The following is a 26262-nucleotide window of genomic DNA, read 5'->3' on the forward strand; positions in this document are numbered from 1 at the left end:
GATATTGTTACTGATGTTTCAAATGTCAGGTTTTTGTATATTTCCCTTATTAAAACTATTATGCCTTTGTGGGATTTTGTTGGATATATTTTTTTTTTGGCCTTTTTAATAGCAATAAAAAAATTCTGACTAATTTTTAAATAATGCTTGAAGTAAAATGTCTGATTTTAGAAATTAAAGCACAATCACAGTGACAATCGTAAAACATCCTAAATAGAAGCCCAAATGACCATCAGTGATGTAAGAGCCCTCAGCAAAAAGTACTAGAGCTTCATCGATAATGCTTAAAAACTACTTGCATTTATTTTGGATGCGATAGAAAAGAAACAACAATCAACTAAAATCAACTGTATCAACTATTATTCTCTTATGTGATCAGGCGTGTTATAAACCAATAAATAAATATGCATATTGCTTGTCTGATGGGCTTTTATATTCTACATTGTATTTGTTGAGGTGTTGCATTAACTGTGTAATTCAACAACTTGTAACACTTTTAAAAAGTATATTTCTTCTCTATACACCATGTAATAATATATTAATATAACAATATATTATGACTCAATAATGCTTAACAACAGAAAATTAGAACCAGTGCAGCTCATGTCATATCCATCAATATAAAACAAGCACAGCTGCCTGTTGTGTGACGTCACGGCAATTTCATCCATACAAAAGTGCTGCAGTCATATATGAAACAAAGTTAACGTCCTACTTTTCGGTATTCTTTTGTTTGGAAATGATCCTTACCCGCAGTACTGAGTTATTCAAAGCTACACACAAGTTTATGAGAGCTTCTTCATTGCTGACAAACAACAGTGTAGAGCTGCATGTTTCTTTTTTTCCATTTTGTTAATAATACACTCACTTAAACTGCTCGTTAACATAAATAACTGATCAGCCACTCATGCTTTAAAGCATTTAGACATGTAAGTCCACAAGACCACAAGTGCACATGAAGTGTGCCATTTAGGACAGGCCATAAATGGAAGCCCAGTTTAGTTCTTCATAGCCTCAGCCTCAGACATCACGCCCACGGAACGCTGGCTAAAGGTCTGATGCTTATGGCACACTTTTCTGGAAACACTTCAGGAATGTCGAAGTCGTCATCTGACTGGTTGAATTAAACCGGATTTCCGGGAGATGAGAGTGTCGCATTTATTTTCAATCCGCTGGGAAACATCCGCTGGTGTTTACAAATGTGACGACGAATGCTTATCAGGGTCAAATGAACGCTGGATTTTCAAAAGTGTATGAAATATTTCAAGTTCGCAGCATAGAATCTTTAAAATACATACAAGAGTTTCACACACCAGTTTTTCATTGTAGCGACATTTCCACGCCCCGAAACGTGACGCTAAACGAAACGAACTATGATTGGTTGTTTGACATGTCCGTCAAATGACCTCATGGGCGGGCCTTGGCCAATGAAAGCAGCCATCTATTCCAGACCTTCAGCATTTGTAGCATTCTCTAGAAATGTATTCTGTCACAAAAAAAGTTCACTAGTGAGAAGCTCCCTCATGTGGAGACACAATGAATGACTAGATCTTGTCTGCTCCTCGCCTCCTCTTTACAAGGTGGAGAAAGTGTTTTGCTGACGGCTGGTGGACGAATTACACATCACAGTGTTAAACATACTGCAGCTACAAATGTCTTTGTTATAAAGCCAAATATCTTTGGAAAAGAAACCAATATTTTTGTTTACAAATGTTGTCTGAGTAGCCCTCTATTTGTTGCACAAAAACAGTCCTGTTCATTTTATAATATATTAACATACTGTTTTTATTATGCTCTTGGTTAGAACATTATAACAATATAGTCAAAATATAAATACAGAAGAACTGTAGTCCCAAAACATAACTTTAAAATGTTAAGATTATTATAATTTATATATGTAACAAATATCAAACATTTTTGGGGTGTGAAGCAAAGTTTTATAATGTATTTTAACAATACAATATTATTTAATAATGCTTAACAACAGAACATTAGAACCCCAGTGCAGCTCATATCCATAAATAGGTCTACAAACGCAGTTACCTGTTGTGTGACGTCATGGCAATGTCATCTACAGTATACACAAGTGCTGCAGTGCAGTCATACATGAAACCAATGTCTTGATGCTTCTTGGTAGACTACTTCTTTTGGATGGAAATTGGAAACTTAGCTACCTGCAGTACCGAGTGTTACAAGATGGACTCGAACACAAAGGAGATATAACATCACCCCCCTCTCCACGGCCCGCTCCTGGGGGCCGAAAACCCAGACGTTGTGGTGGCCTTCCTCTTCCTCTGGGGGGTGGACGGTTGGGATGGGTTGCATGGAATTCCTCCAGTAATTTGGGATCTAAGATGTCGTCTCTGGGGACCCAAGATCTCTCCTCTGGTCCATAGTCTTCCCAGTCCACTAAGTACTCTAGGCGGCCACCACGGCGCCGGGAGTCCAAGATCTCCTTATCCTTATATATGGCTCCGTCCTCCAGTATTAACGGGAGAGGGGGTTCCTCGCTCGGACCAGGCTCTGTGGAAGGAGAAACAGGAGAGTGATAAGGCTTAAGGAGTGAAACGTGAGAGGTTGAATTAATTCTGTAATGTGGGGGTAACTGTAACTGAAAGGTGACCGGGTTGATATGCTTGAGAATGGTGAAGGGACCGACATATCTGGGACTCAACTTCTTGCAGGGCAGACGCAGCTTGATGTCCCTTTTCGACAGCCAGACCTTCTGTCCTGGTTGGTATTGCGGGGCTTCAGATCTGCGAAGGTCTGCTGTCATCCTGCGTCTGCGTACTGCACATCTCGGAACCAGTAATCCACCGCAGGCACTTCCGAGGGTTCCCCCGGCCAGGGGAATAACGGTGGCTGGTAGCCGAGCACGCACTGGAAGGGAGTGAGTCCAGTCGAAACTTGACGTAGGGAGTTTTGGGCGTACTCGGCCCAGCCAATGAACTGGTTCCAAGAGTCCTGTTGGCTATGGCAGAAGGTTCGCAGGAATCGGCCGATCTCCTGGATATTCCTCTCTGTCTGCCCGTTCGTCTGGGGATGGTATCCAGACGATAGGCTCACGGTCACATCTAGGAGCTTAAAGAATCCCTTCCAGACTCTGGAGACGAATTGTGGACCACGGTCCGACACTATATCTTCGGGAATGCCAAAATATCTGAAGACATGATTGAAGAGGTGTTCCACTGTTTCGATAGCGGTGGGTAGACCTCTTAGGGGGAGAAGTCGACAGGACTTGGAGAATCGGTCCACAATTACCAAAATGCAAGTGTTTCCATCCGATGCCGGCAGGTCGGTAACAAAGTCTACTCCCAGACGTGACCATGGACGATTGGGCATGGGCAGCGGGAGGAGTTTGCCTTCTGGTAGATGGCGAGGGCTCTTGGACATGGCACACTCCGCGCATCCCTGAACGAACCTTCTCACATCCCTGGCCATACTGGGCCACCAGTATTGATCCCTTACCAGCGAGAGGGTTCTGTCGGTCCCTGGGTGGCCAGTGCCCAGAGAATTGTGAACGGAGCGGGTGGCGGTAGTGCGTTGCAGTCTAGGAACATATTGTTTACCAGGAGGGCAGCCCGGCGGAGCGGCTCTGGAGGCATTGGCAGGAGTGACCGGCTCTGCGATCCACTGGATAGGGCAGGTGAACATCTTGTCTGGGATGATTGACTCAGGGGTTTTGTTGGTTTCCTCAGTGGCATGAATACGTGAGAGGGCATTGGCTTTGGTGTTTCTGGATCCGGGACGGTATGAGATTGTAAAGTGGAACCGGGTAAAAAAGAGAGCCCACTGTGCCTGGCAGGGATTGAGCCGTTTGGCATCTCTTAGGTACTGTAGGTTTTTATGGTCAGTCAGGATGGTGAATGGGTGTTGTGCACCTTCCAGCCAATGCCCCCATTCCTCGAGCGATGTTCGGCCAAGCTCCAGGAGTAGATGAGGATGTCATCGATGTAAACTAAGATGAACCTGTGTAGAAATTCCCAGAGCACCTCATGCATAAAATACTGGAACACAGAGGGGGCGTTGACTAGGCCATACGGCATAACTAGATATTCATAGTGGCCGGTTGGTGTTACGAACGCTGTCTTCCACTCATCCCCCTTGAGTATCCAGATGAGGTTGTACGCGCTGCGGAGGTCGAGCTTCGTCTGGCCATGGGACTGGCGATCATGGGCGGTGAAGAAGCCGTGGTTCCGGTGACTGGCGTGATCAGCGGTGTTGGCGGTGGTGCTGGAGCAAGAACTCATCGGAGGTGATCCACAAGCTCCTGAAACGGATCCGGGTTGCTCATCTGAACCTACGGTGTGGGACCGTGTTATTCCTTGGCAGGAGCTCGTGGATGAACAGGGAGACCACACACCTCAATGCTTCGTGGGAAGTTCCAGGAATGACGAACAGGGATCCAGGACACGGAAGGACAACACTTGGAGGAGACACAAGAGGTAAGTACACAGGACGGTAAGTAGCAGGTAGGTCGCTGAGATAACATGTATGAGTCCACTTCGAATAAACGAGACCGGACGTCTGACTGTGGTGAGGTGTGTGGTTTTATAGTGGGGTTTAATGAGGTGGAGATGATGTGCAGGTGTGCCCATTAGTACTCGGGTGAAGGTGCTCGCTGTGATTGGCTGAGGTGAGAGCCTGGTCAATCTGTAACACCGAGTCATTCAAAGCTTTTTGATTTGTGAAATGGCCGGGCGGCCAAGATGGTGTCGTAGCAAGACAGGTTTGCTGGAGCTCTTAAAAACTTTGCTCAGATCCCGGGTTGTTTTAAAACAGTTCATGTTCAGAACTAACTGAGAGATACAGTTTATATTATGAGTTAAGTAGACTCCTTTAATTATCTTTTTTTCCTTTGCATTTTTTTTGCTATTTGAGCTTTACTGAAGACGCTTTTGCGAGCTGCTAATAATAATAACCCACGTGCTTTTGCTATAAATTGCTGTGTTGTCTTGTGAAAATGGAGGAAAAAGAAGAAATTCTCCTTGCTATGCACAGCTATGCACAGGTATGCAAGGAGAACTCTAAACGCTGAATTGGATGCAGTTGTTGGACAGGCTGAGTTCACGCTTTTACCCCATACACCTGAACCGAACCCTGCAAAAAAAGTAAACCGACAGTCCGACAGTGAGTGCCATGCTAATGAGATTCATGCAGAGAATGGTGGCCATGCACAAAGAAACTTTGTGTCGAATTCAAGGAGTTGAAAAAAACGGTACTTGAAAACTCAAACTCTATTAAACAGATAATAAGCTCCCTCGAATTCCACGGTGAACAGGTGAAGAATTTGAATGAAAATATTGAGGAACTGGAAAAGAAAATCGTAAGATTGGAGAAAGGCAATGTCGAAGTCCGTGATAAGTATATATAATGATCTGAATGCTTACAAGATTTGAAAATCATATTTACCATGTTACAAAAACAGCATTCTTCCATCTCAGGAACATTGCTAAGCTTCGAAGCATGCTACCTGTTTCTGATGCAGAAAAGCTAGTTCATGCATTCATGACCTCTAGACTGGACTATTGTAATGCACTGCTAGGTGGTTGTCCTGCATCTTCAATAAACAAGCTACAGATAGTCCAAAATGCAGCGGCTAGAGTTCTTACCAGATCAAGAAAATATGATCATATTACTCCAATTTTTACAGTCTCTGCACTGGCTACCTATTCAGTTCTGTATCATTTACAAAATATTATTACTTGCCTATAAGGCCCTAAATGGTTTAGCACCTGCATACCTAACTTGTCTTCTACCACGCTATAATCCAACCCGCTTTCTAAGGTCGCAAAACTCTGGACTTTTGGTAGTACCTAGGATAGCAAAGTCCACTAAAGGAGGTAGAGCTTTTTCACATTTGGCTCCCAAACTCTGGAATAGCCTTCCTGATAACATCTGGGGTTCAGATACACTCAGTATCTCTCTGTTTAAATCTAGATTAAAGACACATCTCTTTAGCCAAGCATTCACATAATGCATCTTATAATCTTGTACTGCAGTTATATCTGATCAGACGTACATTATTATTATTCTTTAGCTTGGGTTGAACAATTCATTTTTGCTTAGATGGAACAGCAGCTACGCTAATCATGTCTCTGCTTGTCTCTCCGTTTCTGCTAGGAATTACAGAACTTCAGTCTGGATCCAACCATTACATGATCTGAGCCATCGGAAAAGACCACTGGAACCAGCTGAGCCCTCACAATCTGACTTGCTGCAGTTTGGAATTGAACTGCTGGTTTGTTTGGCCAGAGGAGAATTGGCCCCCCGACTGAGCCTGGTTTCTCCCAAGGTTTTTTCTCCATTCTGTCACCGATGGAGTTTTGGTTCCTTGCCGCTGTCGCCTCTGGCTTGCTTAGTTGGGGACACTTCATTTCCAGCGATATCGTCGACCTGATTGCAAAGACACTATTTAAACTTATTGACACATTATTTTCCTTTTTTGATATTGTACAGTGCTTTGACACAATTTGCATTGTAAAAAGCGCTATATAAATAAAGGTGACTTGACTTGACTTGACTTGACAAGAGAAGATGGAATCTTTGCGTCGCTGGTATTCCGGAGAAAGCAGGAGACAACATAAAGCAGATGATCATCGACCTCTTCAGCCAGGTCTCCCCGAGCATCGCTGCAGATCTACACCGTGGAGTTGACATCGCTCATAGGCTGGGACCTCGTTCTGCTGCGGAAAGATCCTCTCGTCGCATAATTTTCGTCGCGGTCCAAGGGGGACAAAGTTTGGAGAGATTCCAAAACGTCCGTCCTTCTCAGGGAAAAGAAGATCAAGATCTTCGAGGATCTTTCGCAGAAAGACAAGGATGCAAGATCTCTCCTGTGGCTGACGGTAGAGAAGGCGAGACGGGAAGGTAAGAGAGCTGGCCTGGCTTTCACGGTCCATTTGCTGTGATTGAGGGTAAAAGAGTGACTGCTAAAGATGTAGCCAACACTTAACATGTTGGCAATGCTTATTCAAGCAACTGTTTCTTCTAAGTGATTAGCTTCATAAGTGTAAGAATTTTTTTTTTTAAATTAACTTATGAGTTGTTTTTTTATCTATTTATTTGACTTTTTAATATTTTATATATTTTTATTTATTTATTTTATACTTATATTTTTTTTTTATTTTTTTTTTATTGTTAATTATTTACTTTTACTTTGGGCTCTTAAATCTTTACTCGAAAGCTGAAGTTTAAGCGTAGTCTTCGTTATTCTCTGAACTTATATCTGAACACCTTATTCCCGGTTGAGCTGTTGTTGTGGTTGTTGCTCTTTTTGGAGGATAGTGATTGAACGAGTGTACTCTTTTGGTTCACTCAAACTTTCCTTTCTTTTCTCGTTTCTTTTCTATATTGGTCGTGGTTCATGTCATTGTCTTTAATATCCTTTAATGTCAGGGGCCTCAGGGATAGTGTCAAACGAAAAGCTCTTTTTTTGTTTGCTAAAAAACACAAATCTGATTTCTGTTTTCTTCAGGAATGTCATTCGACTATTGATGATTACAAATGGTGGAAATCTCAGTGGGGTAACGATATTTGGAGTTCACATGGCACCGAACACTCAGCTGGTGTAAGCATTTTGAGAAACAAATTTGGTGGGGATATATTAGGGTCAGAATCAGATAGCTTAGGTCATTTTCATTTATTAGTAATTTCACTTAACCAACAAACTGTAATTGTCTGAAATATATATGGGTACAATAATTCTTTGGATAATGTTTTTTTTAAACAAATTAGATGAGAAGCTTACATATTGGTCCAATAAATTTCCTAATGCATTTTTCATTCTAGGAGGAGACTTTAATGTGTCATTTAATAATTATTTGGACAGATATCCTCCAAAAAGGACCGCTTGTTCTAGTCCTGCACTATTAGACCTAATAGGGAAGTTTGAATTGGTGGACATTTGGAGAGAGAGATTCCCTACCAATTTAGAGTTTACTTGGGCCAATAAAAGTGGTTCAAGACAATCTCGTATTGATTATTGGCTCATATCAAAATGTCACATTTTGATCTGAATATCAGCATTCAATGTACCATGTTGACCGACCACAAAACTATCTTTATTATTACCCTTTAATGGTAGTCAAGTCAAGTCACCTTTATTTATATAGCGCTTTTTACAATGCAAATTGTGTCAAAGCACTGCACAATATCAAAAAAGGAAAAAATATGTAGATTATGTAACGGACCAATGCAAAGCTTCTTTGTGGAAACTTAACAGTTCACTGTTAGAATTACCAGGTATAAAGGATAAATTAAATGTAAAGGATAATTAAAATAATGAATTGCTAGCTATTGGAAAACAGCCACAATTCAAAATTCTTTTGGTACCAATTGGGAGCTTTTTAAGTTTGAGACAGGTGTTTATTTAAGAGAAGCTGGAACACTTTTAGCCAAAAAAAGAAGGGTTCTTGAAGACAACCTAATCATGAAATTATCTCAGTCTAATAATTTTGATTGCATGTCTCTAGAGGAGAAATCTGAAATTGCAGATTTGCAAATGAAATTGGATGAATTGTACTTATCAAAGGCTAGGGGTGTTTATATAAGATCCAGGAAAAAATGGCTCGAAGAGGGAGAACTCTATTCTTCATATTTTTTTTAAGATAGAAAAGCGTAATTTTACCCTCTCAACAATTGAACAACTTTGTGTTGATGGCAAAATTGTCAAAGATCCAAAGAAAATAGCAAACTACAGTGCCAATTTTTATAAGAATCTTTATAGTTCAAGGTATTCAGAGCAGACAACGTCCTCATTTCTAGACTCAGTTAATTATGTTAAGGTTGTATCTGAAAGTGATATGTTTGTTTGTGATAGGTTTTTACTCCTGAGGAAGTACAAAGAGCAATTAAGAGTTTGAAAAACAACAAGTCCCCAGGGTGTGATGGACTTACAGCTGAGCTGTACAAATTATTTGCTGATGAACTTACTCCCTTTTTAACTCAAGTTTTTAGAGAAAGTATTGAAAAAGAGGCTTTACCGCCTACATTGATGCAAGGTATCATAACTTTAATTCCTAAACCTAAGAAAGATCTTTCCAATTTAGAAAACTGGCGACCCATCACACTCCTTAATAATGACTATAAAATTTCCGCCATAATATTTGCTAAAAGACTTAAAGATTGTTTGGATACCGTTATAGATGAGACTCAGTCTGGATTTATGAGGGACCAACATATAATGAATAATATTAGATTAGTTTTAGACTTATTGGATTATAGTGAGCTGATAAAAATTATAAGAGCTGATAAAATGTAAAAACTGTAACTTGAATGCAATGTAAGTCGCTTTGGATAAAAGCATCTGCTAAATGCATAAATGTAAATGTAAATGTAGTGATTTGCTGGAACATCGTTTTATTCTTTTCCTGGATTTTTATAAAGCTTTTGATTCAGTGGAACATAAATTTATATATAATCAGTGGAAAAAATAGGTTTTGGTGAATATTTTTGTAAGGCAGTAAGAACTCTATATTACAACTGTAGTAGCACAATTAAATTAAAGTATGGTACATCTCCTAGATTTTACTGGTGACGTGGTATTAGGCAAGTGTGTCCATTATCCCCTTATGTATTTTTACTAGTTTCCCAGATATTTGCTTCTTATATTTCTAATAGTGGTCTTCATGGTATCTCTATTGCTGACAAACAGATGCTCATCAGTCAGCTGGCTGATGATACCGCTCTTTTTTTGCAAGATGCTAATCAGGTTCCTTTAACATTAAAGTATATCCAGCAATTCTCCAAAGCATCTGCCCTGTTCTTGAACCTCTCAAAGTGTGAACTGATGTCCATTAAAGAATGTAATTTGTCAGAAATTTGTAATATTCAAATCAAAGATCAAATATCTTATTTAAGTGTTATTATAACAAAAAATGAATTAGAAAGATGCTCCTTAAATTTTGTTCCATTAATTGAGAGTACTCATAAAAAAACTGAATATGTGGCTCCAACGTGATCTCTCATTGAAGGGAATAATCTTACTAGCCAAAGCTGAAGGTTTGTCAAGGTTAACATATGCTGCTCTCTCTTTGAATGTTGACTCTGCCATTCTTAAAAAAATTGATACAATGCTTCTCCACTTTGTTTGGAAGAATAAAACTCATTTTATTAGAAAATCTGTACTTATGAACACCATTGAGAAAGGGGGTTTAAACTTTCTTGATTTCACCTCTTTAAACAACACCTTTCAAATAAATGATCAATTTTCTATAAACGCTTAACGAGAAACTTTGCGCATTGCGTTCATATTCTGCTGTTCTGTAGCCACGGATTTGCGGGTCTTTTCTTTTTCTCCCACAGATGACTTGCAGAACCCTGTTCGTTATTGTATTAAATTAGTTTTAATCGTTTAAGCACCACAGCGTCTTTGTCTCCATTGGCAACGTAAGTGATGTCGCAGGTAGCGGCGATTGCAAGTGACATTGTAGTTTAGTTTCTTTTTTCTTGTCTTCACCACCTGGCTACTGTTGTAAAATGTTGAGAGATTCAAACTAAAAATAATCAATAAATAGAACAAAATAAAAAAAGACTGCAAGTGATGTGACCCTTGGACGTGCAATTGTCTGAGAGTGCAAGTCTGAGAGTTCACGTGTCTGAGAGTGCAAGTGTCTGAGAGTGCAAGTTTGGGAGTTCACGTGTCTGAGAGTGCGTGTCTGAGAGTGCAAGTTTGGGAGTGCAAGTCTGCAGCCAGACCCTATAGCTCCGCCACTGCCCGCTGGGCTTGCTAAAAATAAGAGACTTTCAGCGTTGGGTAGCTACGAGGTGCCTGTCAGTACACGATCCGTCCACGCATGCACCCCACCCACTGTTTGTTCATTTTTTTACTGCCATTATTCACATACCCCACTGGACAGCACAAATGATGGACTCAGAAAGAGCAGGTGTGTTACTTGTCGCTGTTTTAATTTATTTACGTCTAATGCAAAATACTTTTGTATGATTGTATTTAGGGTTGGACAATAATTCAATATCAATATGTATCGCGATATAATTTTTTTTTTCAATAACAGTGGTATGATTTTTAATACCACTGATGATATTTAGATATACATTACCAGTGTTTCCCCATACATTGATTTATTTGTGGCGTTTGACCCTTGAATAAACATGAGCACTGCATGTTTCAAAGTCAAAACGAGGCGCAGGTGATTTATATGAATGTATCTCTGAAGGGAACCGACTGTCTTCAGAATAGTTTTGATGGCATTTTCATTTTATCTGATAAAGTAGCGTATATGAGCGGAGCTGCTTAGATTACAGCTATTGCTGAGGAAACCGCTAGTTCTGCTGCTCTCAAATCAAATCAAATCAAATCAAATCAAATAAGCGCCTCCTACTGGCAGAGAATCAGATTGCATTTCAATATACTCTTTTTGTTCTTTTTTCTTTTTTTGTAGATGACTTACCAGAAAACTATTATGATGTCGTCATTATAAAACAGTTCTCCAATTATAAAGCAGGTGTGGGTTTCAATTTACACTCTTCTAGATTGGAACAATGTTTTTTATTTTTATTTATTATTGTGCCATATAAAGTATGTAGTCCAGCGGTGTCCAAACCTGTTCCTGAAGGGCCCAGTATCCTGCAGAGTTCAGCTCCATCTTGTCCCAAACACACCTGTCTGGATGTTTCTAGTAACACTAAAGACCTTGATTATCTGGTTCAGGTGTGTTTGAACCAGATTATCAAGGTTTGGGGGAAGTCATGGCCTAATGGTTAGAGAGTCGGACTCGTAATCGAAAGGTTGCGGGTTCGAGTTCCCGGCCGGCAGGGATTGTAGGTGGGGGAGTGAATGTACAGCGCTCTCTCAATACCACGACTGAGGTGCCCTTGAGCACCGAACCCCCAACTGCTCCCCGGGCGCCGCAGCATGGCTGCCCACTGCTCCGGGTGTGTGTTCACGGTGTGTGTGTGTGTGTGTGTGTGTGTGTGTGTGTGCATTTGTTCACTACTCACTGCTGTGTGTGTGCACTTGGATGGGTTAAACGCAGAGCACCAATTTCGAGTATGGGTCACCATACTTGACAATACGTTACGACTTTACTTTACTTTACTTTACTTTAATTGTGGTCAGAACTAAATTCTGCAGGACTGTGGCCCTCCAGGAACAGTATTGGACACCCCTGATATAGTCTATTTGTTCATGTAATTAATAATAGCCACATTTATATCAGAGGGTGTTCAGGAGGAGTATGATGATGTGAAGAATGTATATGAGTGACATGCTTGGTATGTTAATAAAACCTTTGTTTAATTTTTGCAATCACTTTATATTATCAGTTTCTGTGGTCACGAAAGCTCGTTTAAATTTACTGCTAATATTGTTCATTATAATGCATTTAAATGTGCGTATGTATTGATACTTGTTTTCCAATAACAGACTATGATATGGAGGAAGATCCAGGAAAACAGGCAGGAACTGTATAACTCAAACCACACACATTTGTGGGGAAGTCGTGGCCTAATGGTTAGAGAGCCAGACTTGGAGGTTGCGGGTTCGAGTCTCGGTACCGGCAGGAATTGTAGGTGGGGGAAGTGAATGTCCAGCGCTCTCTCCACCCTCAATACCACGACTGAGGTGCCCTTGAGCAAGGCACAGAACCCCCAACTAAATGGCTGCCCCCTGCTCCGGGTGTGTGTTCACAGTGTGTGTGTGTTTACTGCTGTGTGTGTGTGTGTTCACTGCTGTGTGTGTGCACTCTGGATGGGTTAATTGCAGAGCACAAATTCCGAGTATGGGTCACCATACTTGGCCACATGTCACATCACTTTGTCACTTTGTCACACACTGCCTCAAAAGTTTTAGCAGTCTTACTGTATAAGTTTCAATTGCAATCTTACAGTGTTTTGTTACATTCTGTATCAAAATATACAATTGCAATCTTTGAGAGAGAAAAATGCTTTTCTTTCATGACCTTTTCATAAGGTGCTTGACTTTTTCCAGATGCTTTTACAAATCATTTATATTGTGTAGCCTCAGAAATCGGAGAGAACAAAAAATAAAACATCTTCATCAGTTTGACAGCACATGTGATGCAAATACTCCCAACACAAACAAATAAAGAAACACGCAAGCAGAACAGCAAACCAAACGTTTTTTTGCTGTTTTGATATATATAAAAGTGATATAAAAAAAAATAATATATATATATATATATATATATATATATATATATATATATATATATATATATATATATATATTCATTCTTTATATATATATATATATATATATATATATATATGTAAGGAATAATTGACGACGGGCCGTTGAATTATTGTTACACCTCGGGTGTGCATTATTTTTCTAATAATTCAACGGTCCGGAGTCAATTATTCCGCTTATACTACGGTTGCCACACCTCAAGACATCGATCAGATTATATATTTCAAGGGATTCGTCCGGTTTTTCTACTTAAATCGCTATTGTGAGTAGGATTATTTCTTCCGCATCTCATCCAACGACTCTTTTGCTAGTTCCAAAACGTCATTTTAAAGCTGCCAATGGAGGCTTGAGCCGTTGATAGCAGACTAATGCAGTTAATAATGAAGTTATTAGAAAGAGAGCGAGAGAGACAGAGACACAGAGAAAGAGAAACAGAGAGAGAGAGAGAGAGAGCTTGTATGAATTAGGCTACCTCTGTGTGTCCCTCAACAGTGTTCTGAAGCACCGTCTCTAAACTGTAAGTCTGCTTTAAGATGCAGCGCTGTTATTACCTCGCTAGTGAGAAATGTCATGTGTAGCCTTTAAGTTGCTACACTAGGCTAACTGATAAAATCGTCAGGTCAGCGCTGACAACGATGCGAAGTGATATGGAACTGTAATGCGGTCAAGAAAGCTGTCTGGAACTACGTTCGCCGTGCGTTTCCCTGAAAATAATTGCACACCTCAGAACGTTCGTCAGCCAATCAGATTCAAGCATTCAACGGCCCCGTAGTATAAATATATATATTGGACACCCCTGTATATAGTCTATTTGTTCATGTAATTAATAATAGCCACATTTATATCAGAGGGTGTTCAGGAGGAGTATGATGATGTGAAGAATGTATATGAGTGACATGTTTGGTATGTTAATAAAACCTTTGTTTTTATTTTTGTAATCACTTTGTATTATCAGTTTCTGTGGTCATGAACCCCCAACTGCTGAATGATATATTCGTTCATTCTTTATTTAACCAGGTTAAAAACTCATTGAGATTGAAATCTCTTTTACAAGAGTGACCTGGCCAAAAAAGCAGAAAAAAATGACATAAATACAAGTTTACTTCAAAAACATAAATCAAAGATCATAACAATACACTGAGCAGAAAAGCATGTTGTTCACTTTTGTTCTGTACTTGCTTGTGATGTCACAAAAAGTGAAACCACCCTAGTCCCTGTATTCCCACACATTAGGAAATCATGCAATGAGAGAAAAAAGAAATTTGAATACGTCACCTAACGAGTCAGAATATTCATATCTGAAGTCTCACTATATTCTTACAATGCAGATGTTCTAAGCCTGTAAATGGTTGCTTAATGTTGGTAATTTCTCCTTCTTATTAAAAAAATACATTCATATTCATTGTAGAAGTGAATATTTGAACGAGACATCTCAACATATATTACAAATATGAAAGTGTTCATTCTGACATCTGAATAAAGATATGCTTTGTAATGTATGCACTGTGTGCAGTTATTCACTGTGCTTATGTAATTATGTTGTGTTGTAATATTGTTTTATTAGTACAGTAGGATAACTGCAAATGTTTCAACATTGATTTTGTTAACAGTATGCAATTTGAAGCACTTAATGATTTAAACATTGGTTACATACAGTACAAGACATTTTACTCCTTTGAGTAAAATGAATTTGCTCAGTCTTGAAGAGTCTGAAATAGGTGTTGCTCAATCAGGAAATAAAATATATCATGAATATATCATATGAATATATGGATTTAGAAACTATTTGTACTTGTGTACAGTCAAAGTGAGTTTGGTGGATGGCAGTATATGTGCTGCTGAGTGGAGGTTCATCATGATGTCAGTGAGGAACAGTCTGTGATGATGATTCTGCAGTTCTGTTATTATATAATCTATTTCTACAATATATTTTTGCTTTTATTTATTTTTCACACTGTTCCTTTAAGGGCTGTACAGACAAAAATGTCACTTTATCTGTTTAATGTTACCTTTAAGAGCTTATAATGTGTGTGAGAACAATGATCACACTAAACAATGATGATCTCTTCATTAATGGACAGCACTGGATGAGTTACACAGAACTGCATTAAATATTCTTCTTTTATGTGTATTAGTTTAAAGGTAATGTGTATATAACCCAAACGACCAGATGAAATAGAAACAAAGGAATTTCACATACATAAAACATCATCATAAAATCAACACAAGACCAAAAACTAAAGAAACTGTAATATATGCTTGCAGGGAGTAATCAAAGGAACAGAAGTGTGAGCTAATCAGAGGCTTACCAAAAACAAGAACAGAACTGACACGTGACAATTAGTAACATAAAGATATAATATAAATATTAAATACTTCTGAAGAAATGTTTATAAAATGTGTTGCTAACTGTTCAAAATCCTAAAAATGTTCAGATTTAAATTCCATTAGTAATTTAGTAGTTTGCACAACACTGATCCGTCATGAACTGAACTCTTGAAGATGGTGTTGAGTCGGCTCATAACTGAAGTGAAATGGAGACCATATTACTCAAATTTCTTATTAAGGACAGTGAAGATAGACTGATACACACCTGAGACCCTTCCCACAGGACAGATGCTAAAGCAGGTATGTTTAGAAGTTTATATCCCTTCTGTCCTTGACGGCAGGAAGAAGTGTGCTTAATGTGCACTTATTATACGTCAAATTAAAGGGCACTTAAGTATATCTAAACTGAGTACTCACTTTATGTTTCTTAACGCACTTTAAGTGCACTCAAACATGTGCTTTGTAATATCGTGCAATTAAGTTTTACTTAAACGTACATTTTAAATCAAAATTTAAATAAAAAAAATTAAATGTTTGTCATTCTTTAAAGAGGTAGTTATGTTCATGTATTGATTAATATACTAAAGCACATGTAAAATAATTGACTTTCATTTCAGCTGAAGTGTGTTTTCCAAAATTATTTTTTTTATGTATTTTGAAAGTGTTTAAAAATTATAATATATACTGTGTGTATTTTTCTTCTAAACTTCATTATAATAAAATAAAAAAAATGGATTGTACTAAAAATGTATTAGTACACTGGTAATTTAAATTTAACACAGATTAATGTTTTAAAATTCTTTCAAAATGATTTCAAAATGAAGGCCCATTAAATATAATTAAAACAAAATTTAATTTCAATTCTGTTAATTCTCTCTCAAGATATCTCAAATATCAAGAGTTGGAAAATAAGAGGTTTTTTTCTGTAGAAATGATTATTATGAGAACCAAATAAAAATACGAGAAATCTCTGCTACTGTATTTACGTCATTCTGTCACGCTGTGTATTAATTATAATATATTATAGAAGCAGACAAAGAATAAAATGATGTGCTGTGAAATGAGCTTTACATGAAAATATATATATATATGTAGCTATAATGCATCTGTAAACAAAGAAATGAACAGTTTCTGTCCAGAAAAATATTGAACAGTGAGAATCTCCCTCATGTGGAGACACAAGTATAAGACTCTTGTCTGCTCCTCTTTACAATAAGAAGTGTTCTGCTGCCATCTGCTGGATGAATTACACAATGCAGTATTAAACACATCTACAGATAGAAATGTATTTGATATAATAGGCCATCAGATGAATATCTCTGGAATAGAAACCAATGTTTATTTACAAATATTGTCTGAATAGCTCTCTATTTGTTGTACACAAACAGTCCAATTCATTTTATAACTTTATTAAAGTAAAAAGAAAGTTAATTGTGCTCTTGTTAGAATATCATAACATTGTAGTAAAATTCCCTTAATGTTAAGCACATTATCCCCAAAATAACTTTAAATGTTCAGCTTATTAAAATGTATATATTTATAGTAAATATCAACTTTCTTTCTGTGTGAAGTACAGTTTTAGTAAGTGTGTGAAGTGAGCAGTAAGTGATCAGAGCTTGTTTCTGCTGTGTTCAGGTTCAGGTTTGATGCTGAATATAAGCTGCAGTGTTTCTGTATCAATCTGCTTTAAGTTTAGTGTGACTTTATCTCCACACTGACTTCTGACTGACACGAGTCTGTCCTCAGTGAAGTGTCTCTTCACGCTGGAGGAGGAGTCCCGCTCATCAGCCTGACACTTTATTGATATATATGGAGAAAATCAAAATGCTGCTTTCTGATTTGTCACTGATTGTGTTTGATGATTTCCTCTGTTGTGTCTAATAAGGTAACAGTGAGTGTCATTGGCAGCTGTGAGTCTCTCTCTCTCTCTTTAGGGGGCTGACAGGAGCCAGTTTCTTCAGTGTGTTTGAGGAGCAGACGAGAAACTTGTGCTGTTCTCTGAGTTGATGAAACAGTGTGTGTCGAGCTGAAGGAGAAGATGGAGAGCTGTCTGATGCTGATGTTTCTGTGTTATTTGGTAAAACTCATCACCTCTGGTAGGTACATACTGAGGGCCAATATTTAAAATGAACTGAAATAATTTACATGTAATGTTACACTTTACTACATATTACAGTATGATTGGTATGCTCATTAATTGTCTCTCTCTCTCTCAGGTGTAGACAGTGTGAGTGTGAGGTTGGTGAATGGCAATAATCCCTGTGCTGGTCGAGTGGAGGTTTATAATGATAGTCGTTGGGGAACAGTGTGTCATTATCTGTGGGATATCGCTGATGCTGCAGTGGTGTGTAGAGAGCTGGACTGTGGGACGGCTGTAAAAGCAACACATGAAGCTCACTTTGGACAAGGATCAGGACCAATTTCAATGGGTTATGTATCCTGTAGTGGATCGGAGACTGCACTGAAAGACTGTCGTTCAAACAGCCAGTATACACAGCAGTACTGTAATCATAATGATGATGCTGGTGTCGTCTGTTCAGGTAAACTGCTCCAAACCTCAGACTGTTATTTCATCTCTCTCTTTCATAATTCTCACTCAAACAATAACTTATGCAGGTGTTTACAAACATCATTATCAATCTTATGAAACAGGCAGTCTTTTTAATTGTTTTGTTGTTTTACAATAAACTATGATGAAGAGAATCACTATTAAATATGTCAAGTCTTTTGTATATTCAGATAGTCTGATTTTACAATCTTATTTACGTTGTTTATTTAATAAAGATTATAAAATTACGGATGTAAAATCAAATAACATATCTACGGTGAGCGGGAGGGGACATGTTTCACTTAGTTTAGTCGTAGCCACAAGATTATTTTGTCGAGATTAACGACATCCTTATATTTACGAGTTTAATGCATAAACAACCCTGCGTGACCAGCAACCTGGGATTATCAGAGATTGATCAAACATTTTTATCCATCCCACAGTCTTGTTAATCTGTTAACTGATCGTGTCTTTTTATTTAATATTTGTATTTTATTATTATTATATAACTGTAGCCTAATATAATAATATTATTATATTAACTGGTTAGGACTATTGTTATAAAGGCTATGCTTCTTTCCCCTTTCAGTTCATGTATCTTTCTACATAATTAACGTTTTGTGTAATTGCTAGTATTATTATGCTACCTTATATTTTACAAATACTGTAAACGCCTGACCATTATACCAATAAAGTTTTGACTTTATGATTGTATTTATGCCCGTCTGTGATGATAAATGAGCATGTTGTGTTTTTCATTTACAAATTAAACTACGAGAATGATTCATTCATCAACAACAATTTAATTATAGTCTATTAATTAGCTGAAATAAAATGAAATATATTAAATTCAACCTTTAAACTGCACTTCATTACAAATTCCCATGAGTCATATAGCATGGTATGTCAGACATTTACAGTAAGATATTATTTACAAAACTGTTCAGATTGTTAAGTAAATAGATCGAAATGAAGGGAAAATAAATCAAATACGTAATAGGCTACAATAATAATAATAATAATAATAATAATTGACAAATATTATGAGAAAAAGACGATCAGTTAATGGACTTACAAGACTGTGGGATGGATAAATTTTTTTTCTTTTAGGACTTTTTTATTTTTTATTTTATTTACTTTCTTATTTTATGTAATATTTATTCATGATAAACTTCTTTCAAATGCTGTCTACATCACACACATGGACCTGTAGCCTATAGTTAATATAATAATTACCCTAAATAACAGGATCTTGAAGCCACGACATAAGGATGTTGTTACCTCGACAAAATGATCTCGTGGCCACGACAAAACTAAGTGAACCGAACATGTTCCCTCCGGGTCACCGTACATATAAAATTAGTGCAGATTAAGTTAATTAATTAAATAAAAAATGTCAAAATTTAATGACAGTTTTCTCTAGTGATCCAGGTGAGTAAAGAGGTTTAATTAAGTATCTGTCTTTATAATTCAAAGACTCAGAGCAAAGACTTAGACTTGTGGACGGGTCTCACCTGTGCTCTGGTAGAGTGGAGATGTTTCGTACAGAAGGATGGGGTTCAGTGTGTGACGCTGCCTTTGACCAGCAGGATGCAGAGGTTGTGTGTAGAGAGCTGGACTGTGGGGCTCCTGTACAGGTGCTGGGAGCAGCTGCTTTTGGCAAAGGGAAAGGCCGTGTTTGGTCAGAGGAGATTCAGTGCAGAGGAAATGAATCTCAAATAGACATCTGTTCACGATCATCTTCACAGATACAGAACTGTTCCCATGACAATGATGTGGGAGTGATCTGTTCAGGTTGAGTATTAACATTTGACATCTCTTTAGATAAATTACATATGTGATACACTGCTGTTGTATTGCTCAGTTATCTTGACACTAGTTTCATACTGTTTAAAAGAGCTGTCAGTTGTTTGTCCAGGTTACACTGATCTCAAACTGGTAAATGGTCCAGACTCCTGTTCTGGAAGAGTGGAGCTTCAGTTCCTCAATGAGTGGGGCACAGTGTATGATGCATGCTGGGATATGAGAGCTGCCAGTGTCCTCTGTAGACAGCTGAATTGTGGGATTGCTGTGTCTGTTGTGGGATCAGGCTGGTTTGGAGAGGGAAGTGATGAAATCTGGGCTGATGTGTTTGATTGTGACGGGAATGAAACAAAACTCTCAGAATGTTCCATCGCTTCATGGAGTCGAGCTGAATGTTCTCATAGACGAGATGTTGGAGTCATCTGCTCTGGTGAGCACATTCACACCACACTGAAGTCATGGGTTTCAGAATAAAACTACACATTTTAACAAATATATTTTAGATAAATATTCAATAACAAATAAATACTCTCTCCAGAGAGTGAAGCTCATCTGAGGAACTGCAGCACAACACAAACTCTGAACTGCAGCTCCACACAACAGCTGTCAGTAAAGACCTTTGGTGAGAAAATCAACATCTGGGCAGATTCTTTAGTTATTAGTGATCAGAAATGTGCATGTACAATCACTGTTTTTCTTTCTCTGAATATCAGGTCACGGGTCCATCAGGCTGGTGGGTTCTGGGGGAGACTGTGCAGGGAGGCTGGAGGTTTTTCACAGCGGCTCATGGGGGACAGTGTGTGATGACTCCTGGGATATTAAAGATGCCCATGTGGTGTGCAGACAACTGCAGTGTGGAGTGGCCCTCAGTAACCAGCAGGTACCAGCCTGGTTTGGTCCTGGTTCTGGACCCATATGGCTGGATGAGGTGAAGTGTGAGGGGAATGAGACGTCCCTGTGGAGCTGCTCTTCTTCAGGCCGGGGAACACATGACTGCAAACACAAGGAGGATGTAGGAGTCGTGTGCTCAGGTAAACAATAATGTAAATAATGATTTTATTTAAACTAAAGTTTTCTAAACTACTCACTTGTCCACACTGCAACATAACACTACTGAATCTACAGCACAAAACACAGCTGACCAATGTAGCCCGATTCCCAAACTAATCTCTAATCAGTCAGTTCTTTATAATGAATCACAGACACACAGTTTGCAGCTAACTTTGAGAATTAAATCAGTTACAGACTGGATGTTCATATATGAAATATGCAGCTAAAGATATGCATTATGCATTTGGTCAGTATTAGTATTTTATATATTAATGAATTAAGTATTTTTGTTTGTTTGTTCAGTGTTGTTTTAATATAAAAATGTATATAAATTTTGGCAAAGACTATTTAAACTAACTCCCACCAACATATGATTGAGATAGTCAACACTAAAAAAAGATGTTTGTTGAGCATCAGTTTGCTGTAGATGGTAAAGTGCTTTTTGATGCGATTGACCCGAGTTCGAACCCGCCTTTTGCCAAACTTTTTCCCTCCCTTTTAAAATCGCATACCACATCGGAAAGGCATTTATCTTCAATAAAAATAAAGGAAATAATCAAAAAGTTGAAAATAAAGTATCGGGTAGGGTTAGGGTTAGGGTAGGTGTAGGGAGGGCTTTATTGTCCTAATAAGGTGGTGTCCGAAACCATAGTGGATGTTCTCGAGTGCACTCATTCAATCCCACAATGCACCGCAAACACGAGTTCAACCGATGTACACTCAACGGCTCGAGAATGCCCAGAATGCACTGCGAGAGTCGCGCGCTGAATGAATTCCCGCGTCTCACCAGAAGATGGCGCCCGCAGCTGAATCATCCATTCATTGATTATAGAAGCGCTCGTCCACGGCGTAATACAACACAGGTACAAAATTTGTTGTAAATTGACTATTAGGGTTTATACATAATGTGCATAATAATGTAATATACATAATATGCAAAAACGGTAGTCCTTCCGGTGCACTCAGTGTCCGAATTCACTCACTCGTTTTCATTCACTCCTTCAAGTGGACTATATAGTGGACTAATGTAGGGAATAGTGAATGAGGGTAAATTATAGGGGGCGATTTCGGATACAGCCATCGTCTTATATTCGGGTCAATACGGGCAATTTACACTCAATACGTTATTATTGCGTACTGTTTTATAATTTACTACAATACTGAGGTGCAGATAATCGCCACTATTTGCAACTAAGTAGTATAAACAGCAGAAAATCCTGCTGTTTTAACAGTGTAAACAGAATCCATCGCTATTTGCACTTAGTGTAAATATAATCTAATTGATATTTGCACATAGTGTAAGCATCTGTCACTATTTACACTTATTAGCCGCTGCCAAAAAAATTATGGAAATATTAATGAACTGTAATTGTTAGGATTAATCAGAATCATTAACTGATGTATAATTCCCATCCCTAATTAAAACACTGTCATTCTGTGAGAGTTGAGGTTGATTCTCATCCTTTTCCAGAGTTTAAAGAGATCAGGTTAACTGAGGGCTGTGAAGGGAATGTGGAGGTTTTCTACAATGGATCCTGGGGTAATGTGTGTTACAACAAGATGGACAGAGACACAGCGAGTCTGATCTGTCAAGAGCTGAACTGTGGAAGATCTGGCAGTGAACCCAGTAATTCAGAGGGACTGAAGACTCATAATTGGCTTGATAACCTTAATTGTCGACGACATGATTCCACTTTATGGCAGTGTCCATCTTCACCCTGGGGACAGAATGACTGCAGTAGAGATGAAGTGGCCAAAATCACCTGCTCAAGTGAGATGATATTTAACTCATTTAAGATGGTTAGAAATGGTTTTGTTTGTTTAAATATTATTATTTTTCTGTCTTTTAATTATTTTGTGCTATTCAGTGGTAAATTAAATTTTAACGTTTTAATCTCAGAGGATCAGACACGAGAGTCTCCTCAGAGTCTTCTGACATGTTCTACCTCACCAGCTCCATACAAGAGACAGTGTTCAAGTAAGTTTATTATGATTGTATTTATTTTTATTATTATCACAACTTTAAACTTGTTGTGAATGTTGCGGATTGATGTGTTTGTTTCAGATCATGTTCCTCTCAGACTGAGTGGAGGGGAGGGCCGGTGCTCTGGGAGGCTGGAGGTGTATCATAACGCTGTGTGGGGCTCAGTCTGTGATGATCAGTGGGACATCAGCGATGCTCAGGTGGTCTGCAGGCAGCTGGGTTGTGGAGCAGCACTGAGGGCTGCTGGGAATTCAGTCTTTGGTGGTGGTAAAGGTGTTGTGTGGCTGAACAGAGTCGAGTGCAGAGGGAATGAGATTCACCTGTGGGACTGTCCTCTCTCCCTGAAAAACCACACTGACTGCTCCCACAAAGAGCACGCTGGACTCACCTGTGCAGGTCACAGCAAACACTGAGGAATATTATTTTTTATAATTTTATGATCTTTTTATGTATTCAAGACAATCGTGAATTTAAATGTGTTTGTGTCTGTTTTTCCAGATTTGTCAGTGTCCACTACTCCTGCCACAGCAACGTCAGCTTTTCCTCCAGTTTCTCCTCCAGTTTCTTCTTCAGTGCGCTCAACATCAGTCTCTCCTCCACAAACTCCTCCAGTCCCTCCTGTGCTTGTGATTGTTCTGGGAGTTGTGCTCTTACTGCTCTTAGTGCCACTGCTTATACTGATTCAGCAGAACAGAGTGATGAGGAGAGGTAGGAGAGATCCAGAGACTGTCATATTGTGTCTTATTCAGTGTGTGATCAGTCATGTGTTGTGAACTGACAGCAGGTTTGTCTGTCTACACTCACAGCTCTCTCTAAGAGGAGACACAGAACGACGACTGAGGCCGTTTATGAGGAGATTCAGCACAGACACAATCACTTCACTCAGAGGGGTGAGACATGAGCCATCAATCTCATTTAATACCATTAATAAGAGTCTGTCAGACAGTTGATGTTCATCTATTATTAGTCCTGTTAAACCTCCTGCTTCAAACCACAGAATTCCTGACAGAAAACCACAGAGCTGCAGGTGCATGTTTATATGTGTGTGTGTGTGTGTGTGTGTGTGTGTCAGTGAGTGTCTCTTCCTGTGTGTATTTTTAGATTATCATAAGGAGATGTTCATGTTTTTAAGTGTAGGTGCAGGTGTGTGTGTGTGTGTGTGCGTGTGTGTATGTTTGTGTGTGTGTGTGTGTGTGTGTGTGTGTGTGTGTGTGTCAGTGAGTGTCTCTTGCTGTGTGTATTTTTAGATTATCATAAGGAGATGTTCATGTTTTTAAGTGTAGGTGCAGGTGTGTGTGTGTGTGTGTATTTCTGTAAGGCAGTTAGGAATGGGTTCATGTGAGGATACTTGTGTGTTTGTTAATAGGCCCAACAAAAAAGGATTTCTGGCTATAATGCTTTTAAATGTGAATAATTAATATTTGTGCTGTGTTATTTTCTTTATGATCCAGAAGAAATGAGTATTCAGTCTGTTTGTAATGATGAACATGTTTCTGACTGCTCTGCTTTAACAGGGAGTCTCATCTCTGAAGAACTGCATTCTGGGTATGAAGATGCGGATGAGCTTCTCTCAGGTTAGAGAGATAAAGCACATACTTATGTCACATTCCACTCAAATCCATTTTAAAGAATTCACCTAAATAAATAAATAAATTCTGTTACATATTTGATTAATGACTATTACTATTACTAATGACTAATACTAGTCAAATACTGTTAGTCAATTATATATTAACAGTCTGCTCTCCTTTTTTTAGCAAAAGAGTTCAAGACTGCATATTATGATGATGTCACCAACGGCAGTGGCCTAAAAGGTCAGTGACCTTTTTAATTGATCACATTATTCATTACTAAACGATTAATACATTTTAAGTCTCATGATTTGCAACAAGAACATATTTTGGCTTTTGTATCCAAACATATTGTGTGTTGATGCAGAAGAGATGCTGAAGGAAATCACTCCGGGATACTATGATGATGTCATCACTGATGGACTGAAAGCAGATCGTGAGACAGGTGTCTCTCTCTTACTCTACAACAGCATAGAACACACTTTAAAATTGAAATATTACAGTATATTGAAAGTAGATATTTCAGATTTGTTCTGAACGTAATGAATGTGTGAATTTGCAGAAGAAACACCTGAGAGCTATGATGATGTCATGACGAGCGAACTGAACTCTGAGATCAAAAAAGGTGTTTTAGTTTTGTATTTTTTTTTTATATATTCCTTTAAAATCAAGATCATTACAAATTACATTGCATTACAGTTATTTGGCTTATTCAATTTTGATTAATTTTTGTGTAGTGAACACACCAGAGAATTATGACGATGTCATCATTAATAGACTGAGATCTCAAGGTGAAACAGGTGAGACGCACAGAACTACATTTTCTTTTTCTTTCTTTCTTCTTTTCTAATCCCTATTTGGATATTTACATGAGTATCAGACATGTGTCCTGTGTAATCAAGGGAAAATGGATCTTTCAAATGAGATATTGTTTTATAAATATGATGTTTTCATGTCATTCTTGATCAGAGAGAGTTCAGGAGGAGTATGATGATGTGATGAGGGTCAGTGAAGATGTGAGAAACCTGTTGGGTAAGTTACTATAACCCTTTGTTCTCATTATATTAACATCTTTATTTATATTTTAATCTTTTAAATAGTTTTCCATTTTTTAGACTTTTAAAATATTATTCTAATGATAATATTTGACATGGTTTTAAGATTTTGTTTTTAATAACAGATTATGAAGATGTGGAGGACAAACAAAGAAGCGCTTCAATAAAGCTGAACAAAGTTTGAGTGATATGTTATTGATGTCAGATCTCAGGTTATATTTTTGTATTAAAATTGAGTTTGAGTTTGTCTTTGTGAGATGTTTTGTATTGTTTTTTGGCCTTGTTAATATCAATAAAAACATTTCAGACAAAATTGTGTGTGTATTTCAGTAAGACATTCCACAACAAAGCACAACCATGTTGACAATCAAAGACATCCTAAATATAAGCCTATATGAGCATCAGTGATTAAACAGCCCTCAACATGCAGCACCACAGCAAGTACTGGAGATTTGAGAGTTGATAAATGCTGATCTTTGCATTTATTTTGGATGCATTAAGTAGCCTAACTTCTACAACAGAAACACACAAAAGTATGTATCAAATATTATCTTATGTGATCAGATGTGTTTTTAACCAATAATTAAATATGCATATTGCTTATCTACTGGGCATTTTACTTTTATATGCATCATTTATCAGGCTTTAGAAGTGTTGTGTTATATATGTAATTCAACAACATGTAACACATTTAAAATGCATATTTCTTCTCCATAAACCATATGAAGCACTTTATAATAAATTTAACAATT

General features: G+C 38.1%; 1 protein-coding gene across 1 annotated transcript; it reads left to right on the top strand.

The window, feature by feature from the left end:
* Window positions 1-4390: 4390 nt before the first annotated feature.
* LOC306861868 (scavenger receptor cysteine-rich type 1 protein M130-like) lies at window positions 4391-25820 on the top strand (the record flags this gene model as incomplete). The annotated part of the gene is made up of 23 exons (XM_079404355.1): window positions 4391-4461; window positions 6776-6870; window positions 11403-11465; window positions 11541-11671; window positions 17385-17409; window positions 17515-17595; window positions 17716-18039; window positions 19524-19841; window positions 19966-20280; window positions 20389-20472; window positions 20564-20881; window positions 22372-22671; window positions 22801-22878; window positions 22966-23280; window positions 23383-23592; window positions 23691-23774; window positions 24399-24458; window positions 24642-24698; window positions 24823-24900; window positions 25018-25080; window positions 25193-25255; window positions 25425-25487; window positions 25636-25820. The coding sequence occupies 23 exons, from the start codon at window positions 4391-4393 to the stop codon at window positions 25692-25694; spliced, it is 3255 nt and encodes a 1084-aa protein (XP_079260481.1). The 3' UTR covers window positions 25695-25820.
* Between the last annotated feature and the right edge of the window lie 442 nt (window positions 25821-26262).

Source organism: Barbus barbus (assembly GCF_936440315.1).
Source record: "Barbus barbus genome assembly, chromosome: 42".
NCBI lineage: Eukaryota > Metazoa > Chordata > Actinopteri > Cypriniformes > Cyprinidae > Barbus > Barbus barbus.